The sequence below is a fragment of the Phascolarctos cinereus genome, unplaced genomic scaffold (assembly GCF_003287225.1).
Source record: "Phascolarctos cinereus isolate Bilbo 61053 unplaced genomic scaffold, phaCin_HiC Scaffold_5;HRSCAF=322, whole genome shotgun sequence".
NCBI lineage: Eukaryota > Metazoa > Chordata > Mammalia > Diprotodontia > Phascolarctidae > Phascolarctos > Phascolarctos cinereus.
This window is the reverse complement of record NW_027555958.1, coordinates 386,999,168-387,020,603: the sequence shown is the minus strand read 5'-3', so window position 1 is coordinate 387,020,603 and position 21,436 is coordinate 386,999,168. Positions and strand designations below refer to the sequence as shown.

The 21,436-nt window shown below is 37.6% G+C and overlaps 1 protein-coding gene across 1 annotated transcript in view; it reads right to left on the bottom strand.

Moving 5' to 3' along the window:
* Positions 1 to 21,075, bottom strand: part of ZBTB41 (zinc finger and BTB domain containing 41) — a 68,301-nt gene extending 47,226 nt beyond the window's left edge. Inside the window, exons 1-2 of the mRNA XM_020971734.2 lie at positions 20,956 to 21,075; positions 19,119 to 20,372 (exon numbers count right to left, since the gene is read on the bottom strand). Of these exons, the coding sequence (XP_020827393.1) occupies positions 19,119 to 20,253 (1,135 nt within the window). The 5' untranslated portion in view covers positions 20,254 to 20,372; positions 20,956 to 21,075. The remainder of the gene's footprint in view (positions 1 to 19,118; positions 20,373 to 20,955) is intronic.
* Positions 21,076 to 21,436: the final 361 nt, after the last annotated feature.

Genomic DNA, 21,436 nt, shown 5'->3' with positions numbered 1-21,436 from the left:
TTCTTTAGTCACGCTTTACATTATTTGGCCTCTCATTATAATGATATAATATAATAGTAGTTAGACACTAACAAAAAAATATCATCTTTACCTTTGGCAAATCTCAAGCATTTAAAGCTGCACCTCTTCTCAAGCTCTTTATTCCTCCCCACACCCCAAACAAAAGCAAAAGGATTAAAAGTTAAAGAAGTCATTCATATTCACTGACTTTCAAAACACTAAGGTTAGAGGAAATTTGTGGATTAGCTAACTAGCTAACATTTTCCCAATAAATTCCTTGAAACAAAATAAAAGATAAACTTTAAAACATAACATGTAAATATTACAAACCAGTTTTCCACAAAAGCTTTATTCATCAAGTTTAACTGAAAATTAAATTTATTTTTCATTCTTTCTATACATGCAACTGCAAAGAGGGGCTTTTTTGTGTCATGGACTGCTTTGGAAGTCTGGTGAAACATGGAACTCCTCACAGAATGTTTTTAAATGCATAAAATAAAATACATAACATTACAAAGCAAACCAATTATATTTGAATTTGGCTATCTATCTATCTATCTATCTATCTATCTATCTATCTATCTATCTATCTATCTATCCATCTATTGTAGTTCATACACCACAAGTTAAGAATTCCTCCTCTAGAAGGCAACCTTTAGAAGACTCTGGGGACAAGGAATTCTACAAGCTCTTCCATGGGCTAATTTGTACCTACTAAGCAACCTTGCCCCACTTTCCACTGGCAACATTCTATTCCAATCTACCTTCAATCTTGTTAGTTCTCCATATCCAAATCTCTAATTTAACCACCCTGGAGAAAACTACATGCCCTAACTACTAGTTCCTGAATACCCAACCTTATAACAAAGTCATTCTACTCCTCATCCTCAGGTCTATTCCAGTCAGGTCAAATCCTTCTTTGAACCTCCACTAACTTTATAATCATCTATTCTTTTTTTTTTTTAAGGCAATTGGGGTTAAGTGACTTGCCCAGGGTCACACAGCTAGTAAGTGTCAAGTGTTTGGTCTGATGATGGATTTGAACTCAGGTCCTCCTGACTTTAGGGCCAGTGCTCTATCCACTGTACCACCTAGCTGCCCCTTGTAATCATATATTCTTAAAGAAATTCTCTACATTTTCAAGTTTTTCAACTTATCACTTTCAGGAGACCTGGATTTCTCTTGAAAATATGATACCACTTGCAACTCCCTCCAACAGAAGTCATACACACTCTCCAATTCACAAGGCCAGGAAAGGAGGTTAATATGCTCCTTATTCCCTAATGTTGCTTCCAAAATATTTCTCTGGCAATATCTATTCCCTTCCCCAACATTTTTTTTCCTGAAGTTCAAAGTCTAACAATCCTTACTGCTAGTTATTATCCTAAATCTCTTCAATGACTTTAGGACCTTTGTTACCATACCTCATTCCCTGCCTCATCAGCACAGTTTCATATCTCACTCTAATGACTGAGACCACTGGATGTGAGCTAGCTCAGCGTTCCTCCTCCCTTTGGCAAAATGTCTTTCTCTCTGATCACAAAACAGCTAACTCTAATCCTCATTGAAACTAATTCCTCAATAAATAGCCTACATTCCATTCCATATTTATTTTCTGGGATTTGCTCTAGAAGGGATCCTGCCTTTCTCATCCAACTTCAACCACTACCTTTCCATTAGCTGTTTCCCATTTACCTAAAAACCAGCCCAGGTATCCCTAACGATTAAAATTAGCATAATACTTCAATCCCATCCTAGCTCTTTCATCTTTACTATTAAATTTCACAATCAAGTTGTTCATACACCTTATGCCTCCAATTCCTTACTATCTCATTCAATCAACACTACTCCTAACCTCTCTACAAATAACAACAACAACAACAAAAAAAAACTATCTCAAAAACCACTAAGACCAGATCATCAGTCTTCATCCCTCCATGGCCTCCCCTGTAGAATTTTATTATCTTCTACTGAATATTCTCCCCTTTAATTTCATTGACACCACAGTTTCATGGGTTTGTTTCTACCTCTCTAGCCAGGCTTTACTTTCTTTTATATGGTTACAACCAGGTGGAAGAGTTGTTGCCTGCAAAACTCTCCAACCTCAAAATCTCAAAAGAAAAGAATGATGCACCATGCAACTAAAACTGAATCTACAGGATAAGAAATCCCACACAAGGCAAAACACTTTATGAGTTAACAACATCAAACTAAGAAAAAAATATAAGATCTCCTATTCAGCATCTATAGGCCTATTCAACATCTACAGAACCTTTTAAATAAGGTTCTGCCTCCAAGACCATCCCCTGCAATGAACTCTGCCTTAATTTCCCTTCCCCTAATCCAACAAAGGGCAAAAGACAATTGATCTTACCCAGTCACATAAGAGAAAAAGACAATAACTGAATGGAGGGGTAGAAGCCTGGACAAGGAAAGATGAGCACAGTACTCAACTGCAGTTAGAAGCGAATGAGTAAATACTGAGGGAGAGAGGACTAGAAAGTCAAATGGAATTGTTCCTGTCCTCATGAAGAGATCCTGACAACTGATCCCTATATTGTCTAAGTCTGTCTAATAACCCATTATAGAGGATTTGAGGGGCCATGGGAAGGGGAGAGACCAAAGATCATGGAGGAATTCCAAAGTCAAAAGACAACTATTGGTGGGTGTGTAGAATTAACTAGGGCCATGAGAAGGGGTGCATAATAGTTCCCATTGGCAAGTGACAAATAGAGGGGTAAAGGGTTAACCAGCAATCCCTTACTATCTTACTATAATATAGTAACCTCTTACTATAACCTTAAGGTAATGTAACATGGCCTTAGAAATATAGACTAATCATGGTAAGAGAAGGAATAAGTGTCTCCACACACTACTTCCATCTAACATTGCTTCCCTCATGAACTGCTATTTTCAAAAGACATAATGGGTGGAGGGGGAAGAAGGAGGTAAGATCTACACAGGTAATATCATAGGAAGCATATAGAAAAGAATATTTCAGAAGTTTTACACTCATGAGGAGCACAACAAAATAAAGTACAAGTAAAGACACAGCTCATGAGTCAGAAAAAAAATTAATAGACTAGAAAGGAAGAGAAATAATGAGGAAAATACAATTGAAAATCTCTCAGAAAAGATCACAGCAAAAGAAAATTACATAAAGGCTGGAGAAGAGGAGAAGACGGAAAATTCTGAACCAATGACTAAACAGCTTACTGTGCAAGGAAAAGTGAAGGCTCAAAAGAAAAAGTAAAGGAAGGAGAGGGGAAGTATAGAGAGAAGGGAAGAAGGAGAGAAAAAGAAGAAAGAAAGGGAGGGGGAGGGAGGGAGGGGATAGGAAAGAAACAGAAGGGAGCAAGCACAGTGTTTGACAACTCTTTTTGGGCACTGGGGTAAAGACTCACTATTGCACAAAAATAGCTGGGAAACTTGGAAAGCAATCTGAAAGAAATTAGGCACAGATGAATGTCTCATACCAAAATAAGCTCCAAATGGATTCATAATTTAGACATAAAGGATGACACATCACAAACAAATTTAGAGGAACAAGAAAAATTATTTTTCAGATCTATGGATAAAATAGGAAAGACTTCACTACCAAACAAGGGACAGAGATCACAGAAGGTAAAATGGGTGATACTGACTGTATAAAATTAAAAAGATTTTTGTAGAAACAAAATGGATGCAGCAAAAATTAAAAGAGAAATGGGGCAGCTAGGTGGCACAGTGGATAAAGCGCCAGCCCTGGAATCAGGAGGACCTGAGTTCAAATCCGGCTTCAGACATTTGACACTAGCTGTGTGATCTTGGGCAAGTCACTTAATCCCAATTGCCTCACCACAAAACAAACAAACAAACAAATTAAAAGGGAAAAAGGTAAGTGGGAGAAAATCTCCATGGAAAGTTTCTCTGATAAAGGTCTCATAATAAAGATATATAAGAACAAATTCAAATTTATAATAACAAGAGCTATTGCCTAAGAGATAAATGTTCAAAAGACATGAAGAGACCATTTTCAAATAAAGAGGTCCAAGCTATCAATAGCCATATGAAAAAATGTTCCACATCACTAATAACAGAAATGCTCACAAATCTCACAATCTCACAAATATGAGATTGGCAAAAATGACAAAGAAGGTACATGACAATTATGGGGCCTTTGGGGAAAACAAGCACACTAATTCACTGCTGGTAGCGATGTGATTTGGTCTGGACATTCTGGAAAGCAATTTGGAACCATGCCCCCAAAATGACTAAACTGTGTATATTCTTTGACCCAGCTATTTCTCTATTTGTCCTATGCTCTAAAGAGATGAACAAAAAGTAAGGATCCTTATGTACAAATTTATGTATAGTAGCTCTTTTTGTAGTAACAAAGATGTAGATGCTACATCTATTAAGAAATAAACATATTGCTATATGAATGCTATAAAATATAATGTGCAAAAGTAATGATGAAACAGACAGTTTCACAGAAACCTAATAAGACTTATACAAAGTGATAACAGAGTGAAGTGAGCAGAACCTGAAGAACAATTTCTACAATAAACATTACTCAGAAAAACAACCTTTAAAGAACTGAGAATTTTGAATATGAATGATGACCAACCATGACTTCAAAGGACGGATGAGGAAGCATGCATCTCTTAGCAGAAAGGTGACAGATTTCAAGATATACATTTTCAGACTCAACCAATGTGTGAATTTGTTTTCCTTGGCTATACACACATATTATATGGGATTCCTTTTTTGCTTTGTTGTGTTTTAGTTTTTTGACGGGGGAAGGAAAGAAAGGTAAAGGGAGTAGGGATTGGAATAGCAAAAAAAAAAAGAAAAGAAAGGAAACAGAGTCAATGAATTTTTTTTAACACAGAAAACAGAAGGAAGGTAAGAAAGAAGTACAAACAGGACACCTTTGAAAGCTATAGGTTTACCTAATATTCTTAAAAAGAAAAGCAACCTGTACGTAACTGAGATGTGCAGTTTTGTGTGCAATTCTTTTTTTCTGTTCATTACCATGTACATGGAAATGACCAATTTATCTAATGCTCAGGTTCAGGACTTAAAAATATATATATTAAAAATTTCAAAAGTAAAATGAAAATAACCAAACAGATTGTATTTGACTCCTGAAAGTAATAAAAGAAAGCTTTCACAAAGTAGAAAGTGTACTGGACACAGAGTCACAAATCATGAGACTGAGTTCTAGCTGTGCACAAACTATTTAGAGTCCTCAGCTTTCCTATCCTCAAAACAGTAATAGTGCCTGTTTCATAAGGCAATAAGAAAGAGCTTTGCATACTGTCACGTGCTATGCAAATGTGAATTACTATTATTAATATTAAATTATCAAGAACAATATTTAAAGAAGGCTGAAGTAAAAAAGAGAGAGGGGAAGCGGGACAGATACTGAGTTGTATTTAATGTTTTCATTCTCCTTTGAAAAAAAATCTGAATTATGAACTCTTCCCCATTTCCAGATCAAGCAATCTAACAAAGTTTTTCCAAAATATGGCATAGGAAAAGAAACAAAAAGAAAAACTATATCTATAATTTGTTTTTACATCATTACTCAAAAGAATAAAAACGCATAATCTATGATAGTAATTCAACACCATAAAATCAACTCAACTAGAAATTTTCTTCACATGTTTTTCAGCAAAAACATACTAAAAACAATAAACTACATTATTAATATGAACCTTAACTTTCCCCCAGTAGCTACAATTCACAATATTCTTAAGTTCCTTCTGCTAAAAACAAATGAACAAAACAGTCTTTCGTATTAGTCATTATGTCAGCCCAAGAGAATTTCTTAGCACTTCTGACCAAGGTCAATTCTATCTGAAAGTTTAATACCACAGCTAATGATTTCAATAAATAATATACTGCATAAAGTTATACAAATATGTATAAACATTTTATTTATATACATGTGTATATACTGTCTCTATATCATACATATAAACATACACACACACACACACACACACACACACACACACACACACACACACACACACATCACACATAGCTCCTCCTTGAGGAGAAGGATTATCTTCAGTCTTGCTTGCTTACATTTATATCCCTACAGTATAGGGTACACAATAAGTGCTTGCTTAAAAAATGTTTTCTGTATGTATTTACAATCAGAAACTGAACTGGAAATAGCTATCCTAACCATGTAAAGTAATGAGAACAAATAAATCATATAGTAACATTCCTTTAACAACCCTGGGGTTTCACCTCAAACCTTGAAATTGGCAAAATGACAAAAAAACAGTAATAAATAGTCAGTGTTAGAGGGGTTGTGAAACGACAGGCACATTACTACAGCTGGTGGAGCCGTGAAATAGTATATGCATTTTGGAAAGCAATCTGTAATTATGCAAAAAAAAGTGACTAAAATGTCTAGTAGACATTCTTAATAAAAGGATTTATTCTGTGAAGTTCGGATTCAGTCAAAGGGCCACACTTGAGGACCTAGAGGGATGTGGCCTCAAGGTGGAAGGTTCCCCACACCTTTGAAACAGTCTCCATTATCAGGCTTATATCCCTCTATTGATAAGAAAAAAATCCTCATATGCTCCACATTATTTATAGCAACACTTTTTGTGATAGCTAAGAATTGGAAACAAAGTCCATGCCCATCAATTGAACCACAGCATACTAATACTGACCATGGGTTGCATTTCCTTCTCAAGAGGCAAACAGAAGTTAAGTCACTTGCCCAGACTCACAAAGCTAGTAAGTATCTGAGGTCAAATTTGAACTCCTCCAGGCTCAGCACTTACCCACTGAGTCATCTAGCTGCCTCATAATATGTAGGTACGTTTATAAAATAAAAGAAGTCCCCAATTTGAACCTAAAAATATCTGCTACACATCATCCAACCATGCTGAGGACTTGCTCTTCCCTTCCTGCTGGGACTCTGGGGCAGGGAGGCATCAAAGTAAAGGCATCACTCATACAAAAGCTAAATTTGGGGATGGAAAGGGAAAACCTTAGAAATGGAAGATATCTCAAAGAAGAATCCAACCTTATTTTATAATTGAGGAAACTGAGGCCCAAAGAAGAAAAGATTTCAATTCAACAAACATTTATTAAGTGTCTACTAGGTATAAGAAGATATGGGTACAAAACCAAAACAGTCTCTGCTCTCAAGCACCAGTGAAGAGACTGTATTCAGCTCAGGAATACAACATCTATTCAGACAACCAAAGACAAAGTAACTTGAGGAGGGCAGAACACTAACAACTAGAAGATTGGAAAAGTGAAGGAAAAGAGGGAAGGGGGTCAGCAAAGGCTTCCACAGGAGGTGAAATTTGAGATGAGATAGTCAGAAAGTCAGTAACTAGAAGAGAATGTATTCCTGAAATAGTAGCAGTTTTTGCACTTGTGCAGTAGCCTAGCTAAGATAAAGAAGGCTAGTAACAGAGGTTATACAGATTGAGTAAGAAAAGTGAATGGGGGCCAGGCTAGGAGAGGCTTAAATACTAGGCCAAAGGGTATGAATTTTATCCCAGAGGCAACAGAGACAGCTGAAATGTTTTTGAGCAGAAGAATGACTGGGTGAAACACATTCCTTACAAAGACTATTTTGAAAACTGTGAGACAGATTAGAGAGAGGAAAGGTTAGAAGCAGAGAAACTAATTAGGAATAGACAGAAAAACTCCAGGGGAAAGGAGATGAGTTCTTGAACTTCAATAGCAGTTGTGTAAGTGGAAAAAATGAAGCAAATTTGTGAAATTTTCATGTCATATATTAAATAATAATACAGATAAAATGAATATTTTATATGTAATATATGGAAAAATCAAAAACAAATAAAATATATTAAATAATAATTTAATCAATGGAAACTGAGGAAATTCCAAAAAAGAAAAAATATAGTAAAGTGGGCCCAAGATAGTCTTGGTTCACCCCATCCTTAGTGGGTCTGGAGTTGGAAGATGTCACAGTAAAGGAAAGTGAAGATGGTTAAAAAGGCAGGAGGAGAACCAGGAAATAACAGTGTCACAGTAGCACTAAAAGGAAAAAAAAATAGTTGATAAAGTCAAAATCTGCAGAAAGGTGCAGTAAAATCACTAGACTTAGCAGTTAAAAGAGCACTAATAATCCTTAACAGAACAACCTAGGTAGAGCGGTAGGGCAGAAAGCCAGAAGGCAAAGAGGTGAAACAACAAGTGGGTATGGAAGTAGAAGCAGTAAATACAAACAAATATTTTAAGAATTTGGTAGTGAACATGAGGAAAAGATAAGTGTAAAAAGATACAGGCAGCAAAGGAAAAGAGCAGCAGAGGATTAATGACCTTTTAGTTAACAATGTTCTAAAAGAGATTGCTATTCAGAGAAAGTTTGGACCATCTGACCTCTAAGGGCCCTGCCAACTTTGAGACGCTATAAATCTGTTGTATCCGTTCTGCACCTCAAAATATCTCCCTATGTTTTAACCCTTGCTTTTACTTCTTCACTCTTGAGTCTCTAATCCAATACCCTATTATTTCCTTTGGGATCTTGTCCTATCAATCATTCCCTCTCTACTAGATTTTCCCTTCTCCTTACAAAAGGTCTTTGGGCTTTCAACCAAACAATAATAATAATAAAAATAATAATAATTTTTTTCCTTCTACCCAGTCAAGAGCTACTCCTCATTGCAAAACTACTGAAAAAAGAAACAGACTACTTCCACCACTTTGTCACCATATACTCACATATATTCCTTAACTCACTCAAATCTAGCTTCAGGACCTACCACTCACTGAGACTGCTGTCTCCAAGGTTAACATTACAATAACCAAGTCAATGAATGGCCTTTGTTCAGTCCTTGGCCTTTCCAAAGCATTTAAAATACCTTCCCAATATCACATCCCTTGATATTTTCTCTCTTCAGATTCTGTTAACACTGCCCTCTCCACCTCCAATAACTACATCAATTCCTTCTTAGACTCCATCATCACCTCCCCCTGCCCCCACCTAAGTATCAGTTTCTGAATCCATAAGGTCAGTCTCTGACCCTCTTCTCTCTAGAATTCCTCCCCTGAAAGTCTACCATATATTACTTGCACTTCCCTGCAGATGAGTTACAAACGTTTATCATTAGCTCCTATCTCTACCTAAACTCTAGTTACATATTTCACAGAATGTTGCAGTTGGAGTCTCAAAGGTCATCTAATCCAATTTATACCTAAATAAGAATCCTCTCTACCACAAATCCAACAAGTGATATTATGCAGCCTTTACATGAGAACTCTAGTGAGTGAAAATTTGATACATCAAATTTGCACAGCTCTAATCGATAATAAGATTCTCCTTACATTAAGCCTAAATTTGACTCTCTACAACTACACAATGCTCCTAATCAAACACCTGGGACCAAAGAAAACAAATTTAATCAATTTATTTCACTTTAGAACCCATTAAATGTTTGAAGACAGCTCTTTTATCCCTCCTAAACTTTCTCTTCTTCAGGCTAAGCATTCCAAGTTCCTTCAAGTAATCCTCATATGATATTGAAACTCTTCAGACTGTCCCCTCTCTCATCCCAATTTTGTTATTTGTTTTCAACCTTTCCCTGTGTACAGTTCCTTCCCTACTGCCTATAAACATGCCCACACCTCCCCCATCCTCAAAAAACTCTCACTTGTTCCTTCCATCCCTGAATTTATGACTGAACTCAAAAAGGCCATCTACAATAGGTGCCTCCACCTTTCCTCTCACTCTATGCCTTACAGCCATAAAGGAGGCTAAAGCAGGCACTGCGAAGTGATTAGAGCTTGGTCAGACATCAGAAGATGCCAAGGTCATTGACTGCATCCTGGGCCATCGCTATCCACCCAGACTTTTGTCTTGCCACTGGACTCAGATGACTCTGAAAGAGAGAATGAAGCTAACAACTTTGTGGACCTCTGCCTCGTTTAAATCCAATTCATTGGCAAGTTAAGATAACACCCCATGCTCCCCTTGGTCCTTTTTGAAAACAAAGGACAATTCAGATTCTGACCTCATTATTCTACTGCTCCCTCTAAAGTTACCAAAGATCTCTTAATTACCACATCCAATGGCCTTTTGTCCATTCTCACCAATTCCTCCTACTTCTACCTATCAGACTAATCTTTTGCCAAATCCTCATCCAGATCACCCTAATCTTACCTGTTTTTTCCGGGGGGTCTCTTCTCTTCTCTTTCTATACTACAGTTATCCCTCCCACATCATGACTTTACCCACTTCAGTTTCAATATATCACAAGTCCGCATAAGAAATTAAATGGGAATTTTGAGACAGTTTTGCAGAAGCCACAGACAACACACAAAGGCCACTAGACAACACAGAAAAAGTTTAGAAACTCAGAAATGCATAAAATATATGTATAGTATTGTACAATATTTTAATACTATAATAATTCAGACTTCTCTGATACAAAGAGAGAGCCAAAAATTTTACATAGATTTTCCAGATGAAGGGGGTGCACTTAGTGATTTCATCAGCTCCCATGGATTTGATTACCATCTCTTATGCTGATGACTCCCAAATCTACCTATCAACTCTAAACTCTGCTGACCTCCAATCTGCATCTCCAACTGCCATTTAGACATCTCAAAATGGATGCCCAATAGACATCTTAAATTCAACATGTCCAAAATGGAATTTATTAGCTTTCCCCCAAGATATTCCTGCTCCTAACTTCTCTATTACCACTATCTTCCCAGTCCCTCAGGCTCTCAAAAGAGGTATCATCCTAAACTCCTTTACTATCTCTTGCCCTCATACCGCCAAGGCCTGATGATTTCACCTTTGCAACACTTTTCAAATATGCCTCCTTCTGTTCTTTAACCCAGCCACCACTCTGGTACAGGCCCTCATCATCTTCCACATGAACTATTCCATACCCTTCCTCCACTCCAATCCATTTTCCATTCAGCTACTAAAGCGATTTTCCTAAAGTCCAACCCTATTAACCTCCCTATTCAAAAAACTCCAGTGGCTCCCTATTAACTCCAGCATCAAATACAAATTCCTATCTGTTTTTCATAGCTCTCTTCTACCTTTCCAGTCTTCTTATAACTGCCTGACACTTACTCTTCAATACCTTCACACTGACTTTCTTTGCTGTTCCACGAACAAGTCACTCCATTTTCTCTGGCCATTACTTAAACCTAGAATGTTTTCTCTCCTCATCTCTGCCTAATAGTCCAACACTTCTTAATTCTAGTCTCTTCCCTTTTTAAATTATATCCTTTTTATCCTGTATATAACTTGTTTGTACATATATGTTTGCTTATTCTCTCCTCTATTAGATTGTGAGCTCCCTGAGGGCAGGAACTGTCTTTAGCCTCTTTTTTATCTCCAGTGTTTGGCATGTGCCTGGCACATAGTAGGTGCCTGACAAATGTTTATTGACTGACTTCATTACTCTGGTTACTTAATCCTGGACGTTGTCTTCCATATATGGTCTAAATGGGACTGAATAAAGTGAAATCACACCTCTCATCTGGGACACTATGAGTCTCTTAATAGAGTAACATCATGCACTTTTGATTGTATTATCACACTGTTGACTCACGTTAAACTTGTAGTCTACTAAAACCCTTACACCTTTTTAAGCTGAAATTTTATCTAACCTTCCCATTCCAATCATGTCTCTGAAGATTTTTTTTAAACCAAGTACAGCACTTTGTATATATCTCTTAAACTTTGACTTTTGACTTTAACTTTGTTAGACACTGTCTGACAAAGTATAATGACATCAAAACATTACCTATCCTTTCTGGCTTAATGCCACATGCAAATTTGACAAGTACTTCATCTTTGGTGTTCTCAGATCTCTAGTACATTACACTAGAGAATCATTCCACTGAAACAAGACTATACTTTGAGCCCAATCAAGTATAGTTCCAAATCCATCTAATGTTACTGCCATCTAGCCCATATATACTCATTCTGTCCACAGGAAGAACATCAAAGACTGTCAAGTGATTTCTTGAAATCTAAGTAAATTGTCTTACAGCACTCTACCTGAAGAGGTCTAGGACTTTTGAGGTGCTGCTGGGAGACACCCCAAGCTCGCGGTACTGGGCCCAGCCTGCATGAATTCAACTCAAATCTTCTTCAGCCAGAGGAAAAGTATATTAGTGATAAATCACGCAGGTCATGTGACACCCATAAAGAGTAGGGGCATGAGAAAAGCTCATCCTTTGGGGTCTGAGAGATTCTCAGCATCTGAATGGGGGCCAGAGTGGATCTTAAATGCTAACATAACTTTGGGTGGCCAGAGAAGGGGGTTGGGAAAAACGGTCTAGGTAAGAATTCTAATTGGGGAGGTCTGAGAGATTGAATAGACAACGGGAATAGATAATGGAGGGAACAGGAAGGCATTGGTCAAAGGGAGATAAGGGGAGTAGTTTAAGTGTTTTATGGGGCCTGTAATGGAGGGAGCTGGAAGGCATCTGAGTAAGGCAAAAAGGTGTAGGCTAAGGCTTCCAAAGGGAGATAAGGGGAGTCGATAAGGAACCATTTGAAACAAGAGTAAGGGCTTTCTGGGGCCCATAGACAAAAGGGAGCCAGATTCTTTTAGGGCAAGGGGCAAAGGCGCATCTGAATAAGATTAAAAGGTAAGCTAAGGCTTTCAAAGAGAGATGAGGGGCTGGGGCCTGTAGACAAAGGGGAGCCAGATTCCCTTTGGGGCAAGGGGCTAAGATCTCAGTTTGGACCATGCCCCATCATTCCCACGTGCAAATCAAAGCAACTTTTATTCTAGCACCATGAAGTCTACTCTTGATAAAGCAACACTGGCTCTTTGTGATGACTGCTCCTTTTCTAGATGTTCACTAATGTGTTCACTAAAAATCCCTTTAATAATGTTCTAGAATTTGGCCAGAAATTCGAGTCTGAGTTAACCTATGGTTTGGAGACACTCATCTCTACCTTTTCTTTTTGAATATAAAGGTAACATTTGCCTTTCTCCTCTCTCAATTTAAACTCGTGTATTTCCTTTTTCTGAACAGGTAACCTATAACATACTCCAGTGAGATTACTATTTCTGTTTCAGTCTCCAATTACCTTCATTCAAGTCATTTCTGCCATGCCTCCCAGTGCCATTTCTTCATTAGTATACCTCCTTAGCATACAATACTTTTCAATTAACATTTATTAAGCACCTGCCATGTGTCAGGCAGTGTGCTCTACCCCCACCACTCCTGCTTTCACCAGTTCTATTTCTTTTGAATAAAGTAAACTCTTCTAGTGCCATGGTCCAGGCATGGGTTTCATGACAGGAAGTTCAGTGATAACCATGAAGTCACATTTGCCTCTTTGTATTAAGATCTCTGGTTTTTCATCTTTTTTACCCATATTTTGTGTATGTGCAATTCCTCCCTTTGATTTTGCCTCTTGTAAATCTCTAGTTGTCTTCTTCCAACATCATAGTTACTCTATAGTATGGACTGGTAACCATAGGTAGGCAATTTTCCAAACTTCAGGAAAAGGAGGAAGAAAAAAGGAAAAATGTTAGGCACATTTCATCTCTGGCCAGGCACATCATTTCTATAATTTAAGCAATGGTCCAGAAATCGAAAACCTATTCTCTGATACCATCTTCCTAACCAACTCTTCATTTTCCCAACTTCCCTCTTCTCTGAAGCCTTTGCCTCAGATCAACAACAGTTACAAACTAACCTCTAAGATCCTCAAGCCTTTTAGTTTCTTGCCAAACGCTGCATAATCTTTAGAAATTCCATTTAGAATCCTTTTGATATTATCAATTATACCCATGAATCACTGCTAATCATCTGGTTTGAGAAATCTTGGGAGATTCTGTGTCAACATCCTAGGTACAGATCCTGGGAAGACAGACTCATTTATTATTTATATGCCTCAATACTTCTCAGAAAGAATGCATAGCCACTACTACTCTTGGGCATCCACAACATTACTTCTTAGAGATTAAGCAAAGCTTCGTCTTAAGAATTCATCTTTGTCTTCAGGAGGAGCCTCATATCACAAAAGTATTCAGTGGTCCCTCCTCACTTTCTTCAGTTTATCCACCCTCCAACTTCCTGACACAGGTCATTATTTCCTTTGTCTCTTAAATCTTTCCTCTTCATGTTCATGATAGAAGTCACTTTCGTGTTTTTGTTTTGTTTTAAAGAACACTTTAAGCTCCTTTCATAACCTAGAGAGGTAAAGTCCTCAAGCCTCTCCACCCTCTATTCAAGGAAGAACTTATCTATGCTCCATTAAGCATAGATAAGAGTCATTTATTGATGGAATAAAACAAATGCTTAGGTAACTACAAAATTCTTCCTGTTCTTAGTGACAGGACCATAGATTTAAAGAGAGAAGGGAGTTTAGGTTAGAGAGTTCAGACCCCTCATTTTACATATGACGAGCTGAAGTTCAGAGAGGTCAAGCAGCTTTACCCAGGTTCACATAGAGTCTGATATAGAATTTATCTTTGACTCGTAAGTCCAACATTCCATCCACTATATCACAATGCCTTATCTGTATCTTCTATGAGCTGTCTTGGAGAACTCCAATAGTTAACTGCCTGTTTTATCTTTCATTCTGGAGCTGTAACTTCCCTACATACTTCTTTAGCACCTTAATGGCCACATTCAATTTTCTCCCCTTTGTCTTACTAACTTTTTACACTGACTTATCAACTTGTCTTTTCTTACCACACTTACTTAATTTCCTGCTCTTTCACCTCCAGGCCTTTTTATCTTTCTCTTCCTCAACTCTTCCTCTTTAGTTCTTTCTTCTTAGATCCTTATGTTGAATCCTCTTCCTCCAACCTCTCCTTCAAATTCTCCCAAATGTCCTCTCTCCAAATGCAACCTCTAGCTTTTGTCACAATTCCAAAACTTTCGAAATCTCCTTCAAAATTATTTACTCCTCTTCCAAACAATCTTTTGAAACTGAAGTTAGAAGTTATGCATTTGGCTAGAAACAATTTTCTATCTGATATAATTTGTGATCAAACTATTATCAAACAAATAAAAAGAATGTTAAATAATACTGACTATTCTGAAATGACATATTTCCAAAAGAACTTAATATAACATTAAAGTCTAAACAAAATTTTTGCAATGGTATTTCCTTACACTAAAGTATCTCAAAAAATAAAACATTAAAACAACATTGATATTTTTATCTCAACTTCCATGAATATTGTTTCATTAAATTCAAAACTACCCACCCTCTTCCCTTGCTGTCTTATTTGGGAAATACAAATAAAGCATCTAAAACATCATTCCAAAAATTATAACGAAGTTAAGTAGTTAGTTATATTTGCAAATCAAGTAGGAGTCAAATTTTAAAATATTTATTTTCTCTACTAAATTTTGCTGCCTAAATAATGACATACAGTTGAATGGGGTGTGTGTGTGTGTGTGTGTGTGTGTGTGTGTGTGTGTGTGTGTGTGTGAGAAAAAGAGAAAGTGCGAGAGCAAGCATGCAAGCTCCAGCATCCACAGATGACACTACAAAAATATAAATTGGGTCCAGCAGCAAACAAGAGAAGAAGAACAGGCTAGACTGCTTTTAGGAAACTGCAAAGTTCCTCAATGACCTCAAACTTCTTCCATAAATGAAATCACATATTTTTAATACCAATATTCTGCCAATATTGTTTTATGGCCCTGAGACACGAACCTATTACAGAGGAGGCTAGAAAGTCATATGGTAAGCCTAAAGCTGGCTGAAATACTTAATCAAGAACTTTGAAGAAGAGAAGTAAAGGATGTCACTGGAAAAAATTATAACAACAAAAAAAAGAGCAAGTTGGTCACTTGTTGACCAAAAGATGAACAGCCTTAAGTGCACTACCAGCAGGCTTGCAATGGTGGGGGCAATCAGGCAAAACTCAAACATGTTGGGAAGACCTGTGATTAACTTATAAAAGGCCTTGGACACAATAGGTTTTGATCTACATCAATGCGGGGAACACCCAAATCAACAAGATCATAGATGCATTTGAATATTAAACACTCTTGATACTTTCCCTAGTCAATATTTTCTAACAACATCAGGAAACAGAAACCACCAGTAGACGTGGAAAGATAACAATAATCAATACAAACTCTTTTATGGACACTAAAATGAAATGCATACAGTTGAATAAATTTTAATGTGTTTGGGCTTTTTTAGATGGTTTGTAATTTATTCAAGTTGGGTGTTTCGTTTTAAATCACTAATTTACAAAAATTCAAGAGTTAATTTAGAGTCATTTGATAATTTCACGTGAAATTAAGGCACGCTACAGTTATTATGGCACTCTAAAGAAATATTTTTGAAATTATTAACTAGAATATTATTAATATAGACATTAATTCTAGATATCCTCGGAAGAAATATATTTTTAGGGATCTATGGACCAAAGGCAACTGTCCTTTCAGACTGGGAGTTAACAGGTCTAAGTCATAATAAAAACCCTGAACTCGAGGTAGCCCCTAAAATAGAGGTTCTTAACTTTTTCTGTATATCATGGACCTCTCTGAAAGTCTGGTGAAGTCGGAGGACCCCTTCTCATAAGGAAAATGAATTATAAAGAAATACAGTTAAAAACAAGTCCATGGACCTCAGGTTAATTATAAAATAGGAATTTGGATTTAAGTCCTGTGACCAATCTTACCATATAAATTTACTCACTGGCAACACATTATACCTGTCTCTATTCTTGTTTTTATTTTCCACTGGTTTTTGTTACTATAATTTCAGAGCATTTGCAGGGCAAGGAGTCATTAGGCATTCTCTATCTCAGAAGGGAGCTAATACGTGAGTCATTAATAAGCGTTGAGTAAAGGCATAACTGTATACAAGACAATGTCTACACCTGTTGCTTACAAAAGAAAGGGAAATGGAATCAGATTGGCAAAATAAAGATTATGGTCCTAGTATATTAAGATCAAATGCTTCTGGGCCTGATCATAACTTTTTCTGGATCCTTCCAACCTGGAAGCAGAGAAGTAACATGAGCAAGAAGATCAATTTATCAGCTACCATTCATAATGTAAAGTCTAGCCATAACCTGTTTAACATAGAGGAAACATGTCTAGGTATACAGTCTGGCCTTTGCACTTTGGAATGTAGTGAGACTGAGTAAAAACCCCACTCAGGGAGATCTGGGCAAAATTAGAGAACAAAGCTTAGGGGAATCCTTTCTTCAAAAGACACCAACACTTTGAGCCCAGCACATCTCCTAAGGTGCAGTTCCAGGTCCAGGCCCACAATGAAGGGTGTGTACATAAAGCACTCAAATCAAAGCATCTGGGAGAAGGGGAATGGTCAGTGGGAACAGAGGGACTGAAAGAATTGCTAGCAGACAGAAAATTACAGATCTGGTGATAGCAGTTCTCAAATACTACATCATATTTTGATACTAAAATGTTATCAGCACTTTATGAAACTAGGTGCTAAATAAAATTGATAAATAATAGCCAACATTACAAAATTTCTAGAGATGAATCCATGGTTTAGGACTATAACTTTACATTTTCCAACTGCCCAAATAAGATTTGTTTAGAAATAGAATTTTTAACTCACCCTTGTTTAACTAAAAAGACTGAGCAGTAAATCTTTCACACACACACACACACACACACAATCAGAAAATTATTTTCTCAATAAACATAAAACATTTTAAAATGACTAATCCATAATTTAAATTCAAAAACTTTTAAAATTCTATATACCATGTACAAATTCATCCCCTGACTAGAATAGCAAAGTTGGTTTATCTTTTCCTCATCCATAAATCACTGCTAACTAGTACTTTCTACAAACATTGTTTATCTAGTTTTCTTTCATCCAAAAATCACTAATTGATGTTTTCTATATGTCCCTAGAGCTCTGTGAGACTGATTCATAAATACTTTTGGAAAAGTAAGAAAAAAAAATTATATTCAGAGAAGTTTTAACATTACTTACATTTTCCTATCTTCATATTCTCTGAAATTTAGAAATCCCCTTATGAGCATATGTGGTTAAATAAAGATTTGGATTTAAGTTCTGTGACTAGCCTTACCATCCATATCTGCTCATTGATAGCATAGTAATATCATCAAAACATCCCATTCCTAAATCATATTGAATATCAGAGAACTTACTGAATAAAGACTTCATTACTAATTAACCCCCTAGAGAATTAGTAACTAATAAATTTTCATATAAATCATTTAACTATAACATGTGTATTACTGCATATAAAGGCAACAGTACAGAAGACTTGGGTTCAAGTTCTGTCTTGATAATTACTTTCACTTCTCTCGGTCTCAGTTTCCTCATCTGCAATATAAGAAGGCTGGACTCTAGCTCTAAATACTACAAAGATTTTTGTTCCTGTTTCTTTAAAAAACAACATTTTAAGGGATGTGAAAAATTCACCCTGGAAACATGACAGGAAAAAATTGTTAAATGATATCTTTCCAATTTCCTTCCAACAAAATGTTGCTCAAGCTCAGTTGTTTCCTCCATGAAGTTTTGCAGGATCCCCAACAATTACAAAGAAACTACCTCAGACACTTTCATACTATACTCATATTTCTTCTACGCATTTAAATAGTTGTGTCCTTAACTCCTCTACTAGTTCATAAGCTCTTGTAGGGCAAAACCTAGGCTTTAACTCATCTTTCTACCTACCCCTTCCTCACCTAGTTAGAAGAGCTCCTTGCACTAAAACATTTAATAAATGTTTGTTAGCAAGAATAAACATCACGGCTTACCTATAAGTTATTTAACTAGTATTTTTTTAATGACCTAAGACCAGTAGTGTAAGTATATAAGACCAGTAGTTGTATTTACAAGTCTGCTTTCAGTTTCAGAGCAAGCACTTCATAGACTTAATTAAATGACTTCATAATATTAACAGTACTTTTCATACCAAATAATTGCAAAGTATATGAGTGAAGGGTATTCACCTTCACCATGTAAAGAAAGAGGGGGAAAAAGTACATGCTCTAAGCTAGCATATTTGAATTCAAGTCACAATAATTTTAAAATTTTTTAATGGTAACAAATGTCTTCTCTAATGCTAAAAAAATTAGTTGCAAACTTCACAAAGAATCAACCAAATTTACAAAGTTAAAACAGCATTAAAATATGAGACAGGGTTGTTTCTTACCTATTCGGTCAAATGTTTTATCACATTTAGGACACTGCAATATTTTTTTGTTACTGTTTTGAATGACCACTGGAGTTAACCCATCATGGATATTTCCTACTGAATCAGCAGTTTCAGGCTCCTCTTCTGCATCATTATGTTCTTTGTCACTTTGCTCTTCCCCTTCAGAGTATTCATCTGACATTTCCTCCTCCTGTGCTTCTGCATCAGCATTGTACTCACTTCCAGCATCCTCAGAGTCATTTTTATCTGACTTTTCCGTATCAAAAGCAACCTTATCCAAATTGTCTTTATCAAAATTGTCTGATATTTCACCACTTTCATTTTCATTATCACTGTCCTCAAACTTTACAGGGCACTTTCTATTCCTTGTTGATCTTCTTGCTGAAAAACCTCTTTCCAGCATTTTTAACCCATGTTTTTTCCCTATTAATAGGGATCTGTGAGTTTTGGTCAAATGATTCTCTAAAGACTTCTTATAACAAAAATTTCTACTGCAGAATTTGCACTGGTGACTGTTTGACAACCTGCCTGCCAATTCACTTAGAGTTTCTGCTGGGGATGTCTTTTCAGTTATTTCAGAAGGAAAATTAGAAATATTTTCATTATTTAGCAGCTTAACTGCATCTATAATGTCCAGAAATTTTGCAGCCTCTAAAACTAGAGGTATCTCATTCTTATAGACAAAAAATTCTGATGTGTAGAGAAATTCAAGCAAATGCTGAAAAACAGAATGTGTTACATGATCCAGAGTGACAACATCTGTGCTTGGATTTTTGCTCAAACAAGCATGAAAATAACTACTGCCAACAGCAACAACAACTTTGTGTGCACTAAATTCCTTTCCTTCGACAATTATAAGTAAGTCACAGAAAGATGGTTGCTTTTGTCTATCGTCATTCAAATATTTCAGCAAATTCTTATTATACTGCAAAGAACTCAGAAGCTTTCTCTGATCTGGTGATGGAGGAAGTTGCTGATAACACTGAAGATCTTCAGGAGTAGATCCTTCCGTAGAATGACTAAAGGTCACTTGGTCGCTATCCACTGCACTGTTTCCATCAGAAGAATCTTTATGATGGCCTAGATGGATCTTCTCGTCAAAATTTACAGTAACCTTTCTCCTTTTCTTCATTGCAATAATGCAATTTCAGGACAAGAAGCTTCATAGGTGTCTCAAGAGGCTTAAAAAGGAAAATTAGCTTCAATCTTGGGTAACACCTTCTGGAAAGGTGTGAGGAAGGGTTTCATGGTCTGCAAAATAATAAGAACCCTATAACATATCCGCACTGGCGACTTCAATGTATTTATTCAAAGCCCTTTTCATTCAGTTGTCTATCATTAAATGAATGAGATCAAAAACACAAACAAATCCAAAAGCTTACACACTTAAGTGTTTTAACATCTTAGGGCTGGGAGATTGGAGAGATAGGGGGAAGTCGAGAAAGCCGACAAAAGAACAATTTTAAAGGAAATTTTAAAGGAAACACCTGCCAAGCCCGACTCACTGGACGATGGGATGGTGAGGACACTAGAGGAAGAAGCCTTCAGAGAAGGGGGTGTGGCTGGGGGCGGATGGTCCAGCCTGTGATTGGGTCATCACAGTCCTCCCCACACCACAGCTCTCCGGTGGGGGGGCGGCGGGAGGGGGGAGAGGAGATTTGTCCCCTCAGACCCGGGAGCCCAGGAGTGTGACAGCGCCAGGACGGGCGAGGCGCAGGGACAACAGAGGACGAAAGGGAGAAACCCTTCCTCGAGTAGGGAGGCCCTGGCCTGCGGCGAACCCGCCGCGCTTCCCACCCCGAATTCCCGAGGCAGCCGCCCCAGTTCCATTTACCGCCTCCTCAGAGCGCCTCCGCTGCCTCCCGGCCGCCGAGCTCCACTACAGGCGCGCTCCCTCCTACCATCTACCTACTTCCGGGTTCGGCCAACCTCTCCGCCCCTCCTTCCTCTTCCTCTTCCCTTTTTCCTCCAGTGGCCACAACTGCGACCTCAACCACGGGACCCACCCACCGCGCAGGCTCAACTCGTTCCCGAGCCCCCACCGGGGCCATTGCGCATGAGCACTCCTGTCCTTCAGCGCATGCTCACTAAGTCCGCCCTCCTCCCTTTCCCCCCTCCCCACCTCAGGAGACATTAGTAGAACCACTGATCGAGACTATGTGTTCCGGGTTTTCCTGGTATCCGGGACTGGGCGGAGCGGGGCGGGGTCGAAGGGATTGATGGGTGGCCCTTTGCGCTTGGTTGACTCTGGCAAAGAACCTGGGGAGAGGCGGGGCGGAAAAGAAGCCGAGGGGAAGGTTGACCAGCCTTGGCGT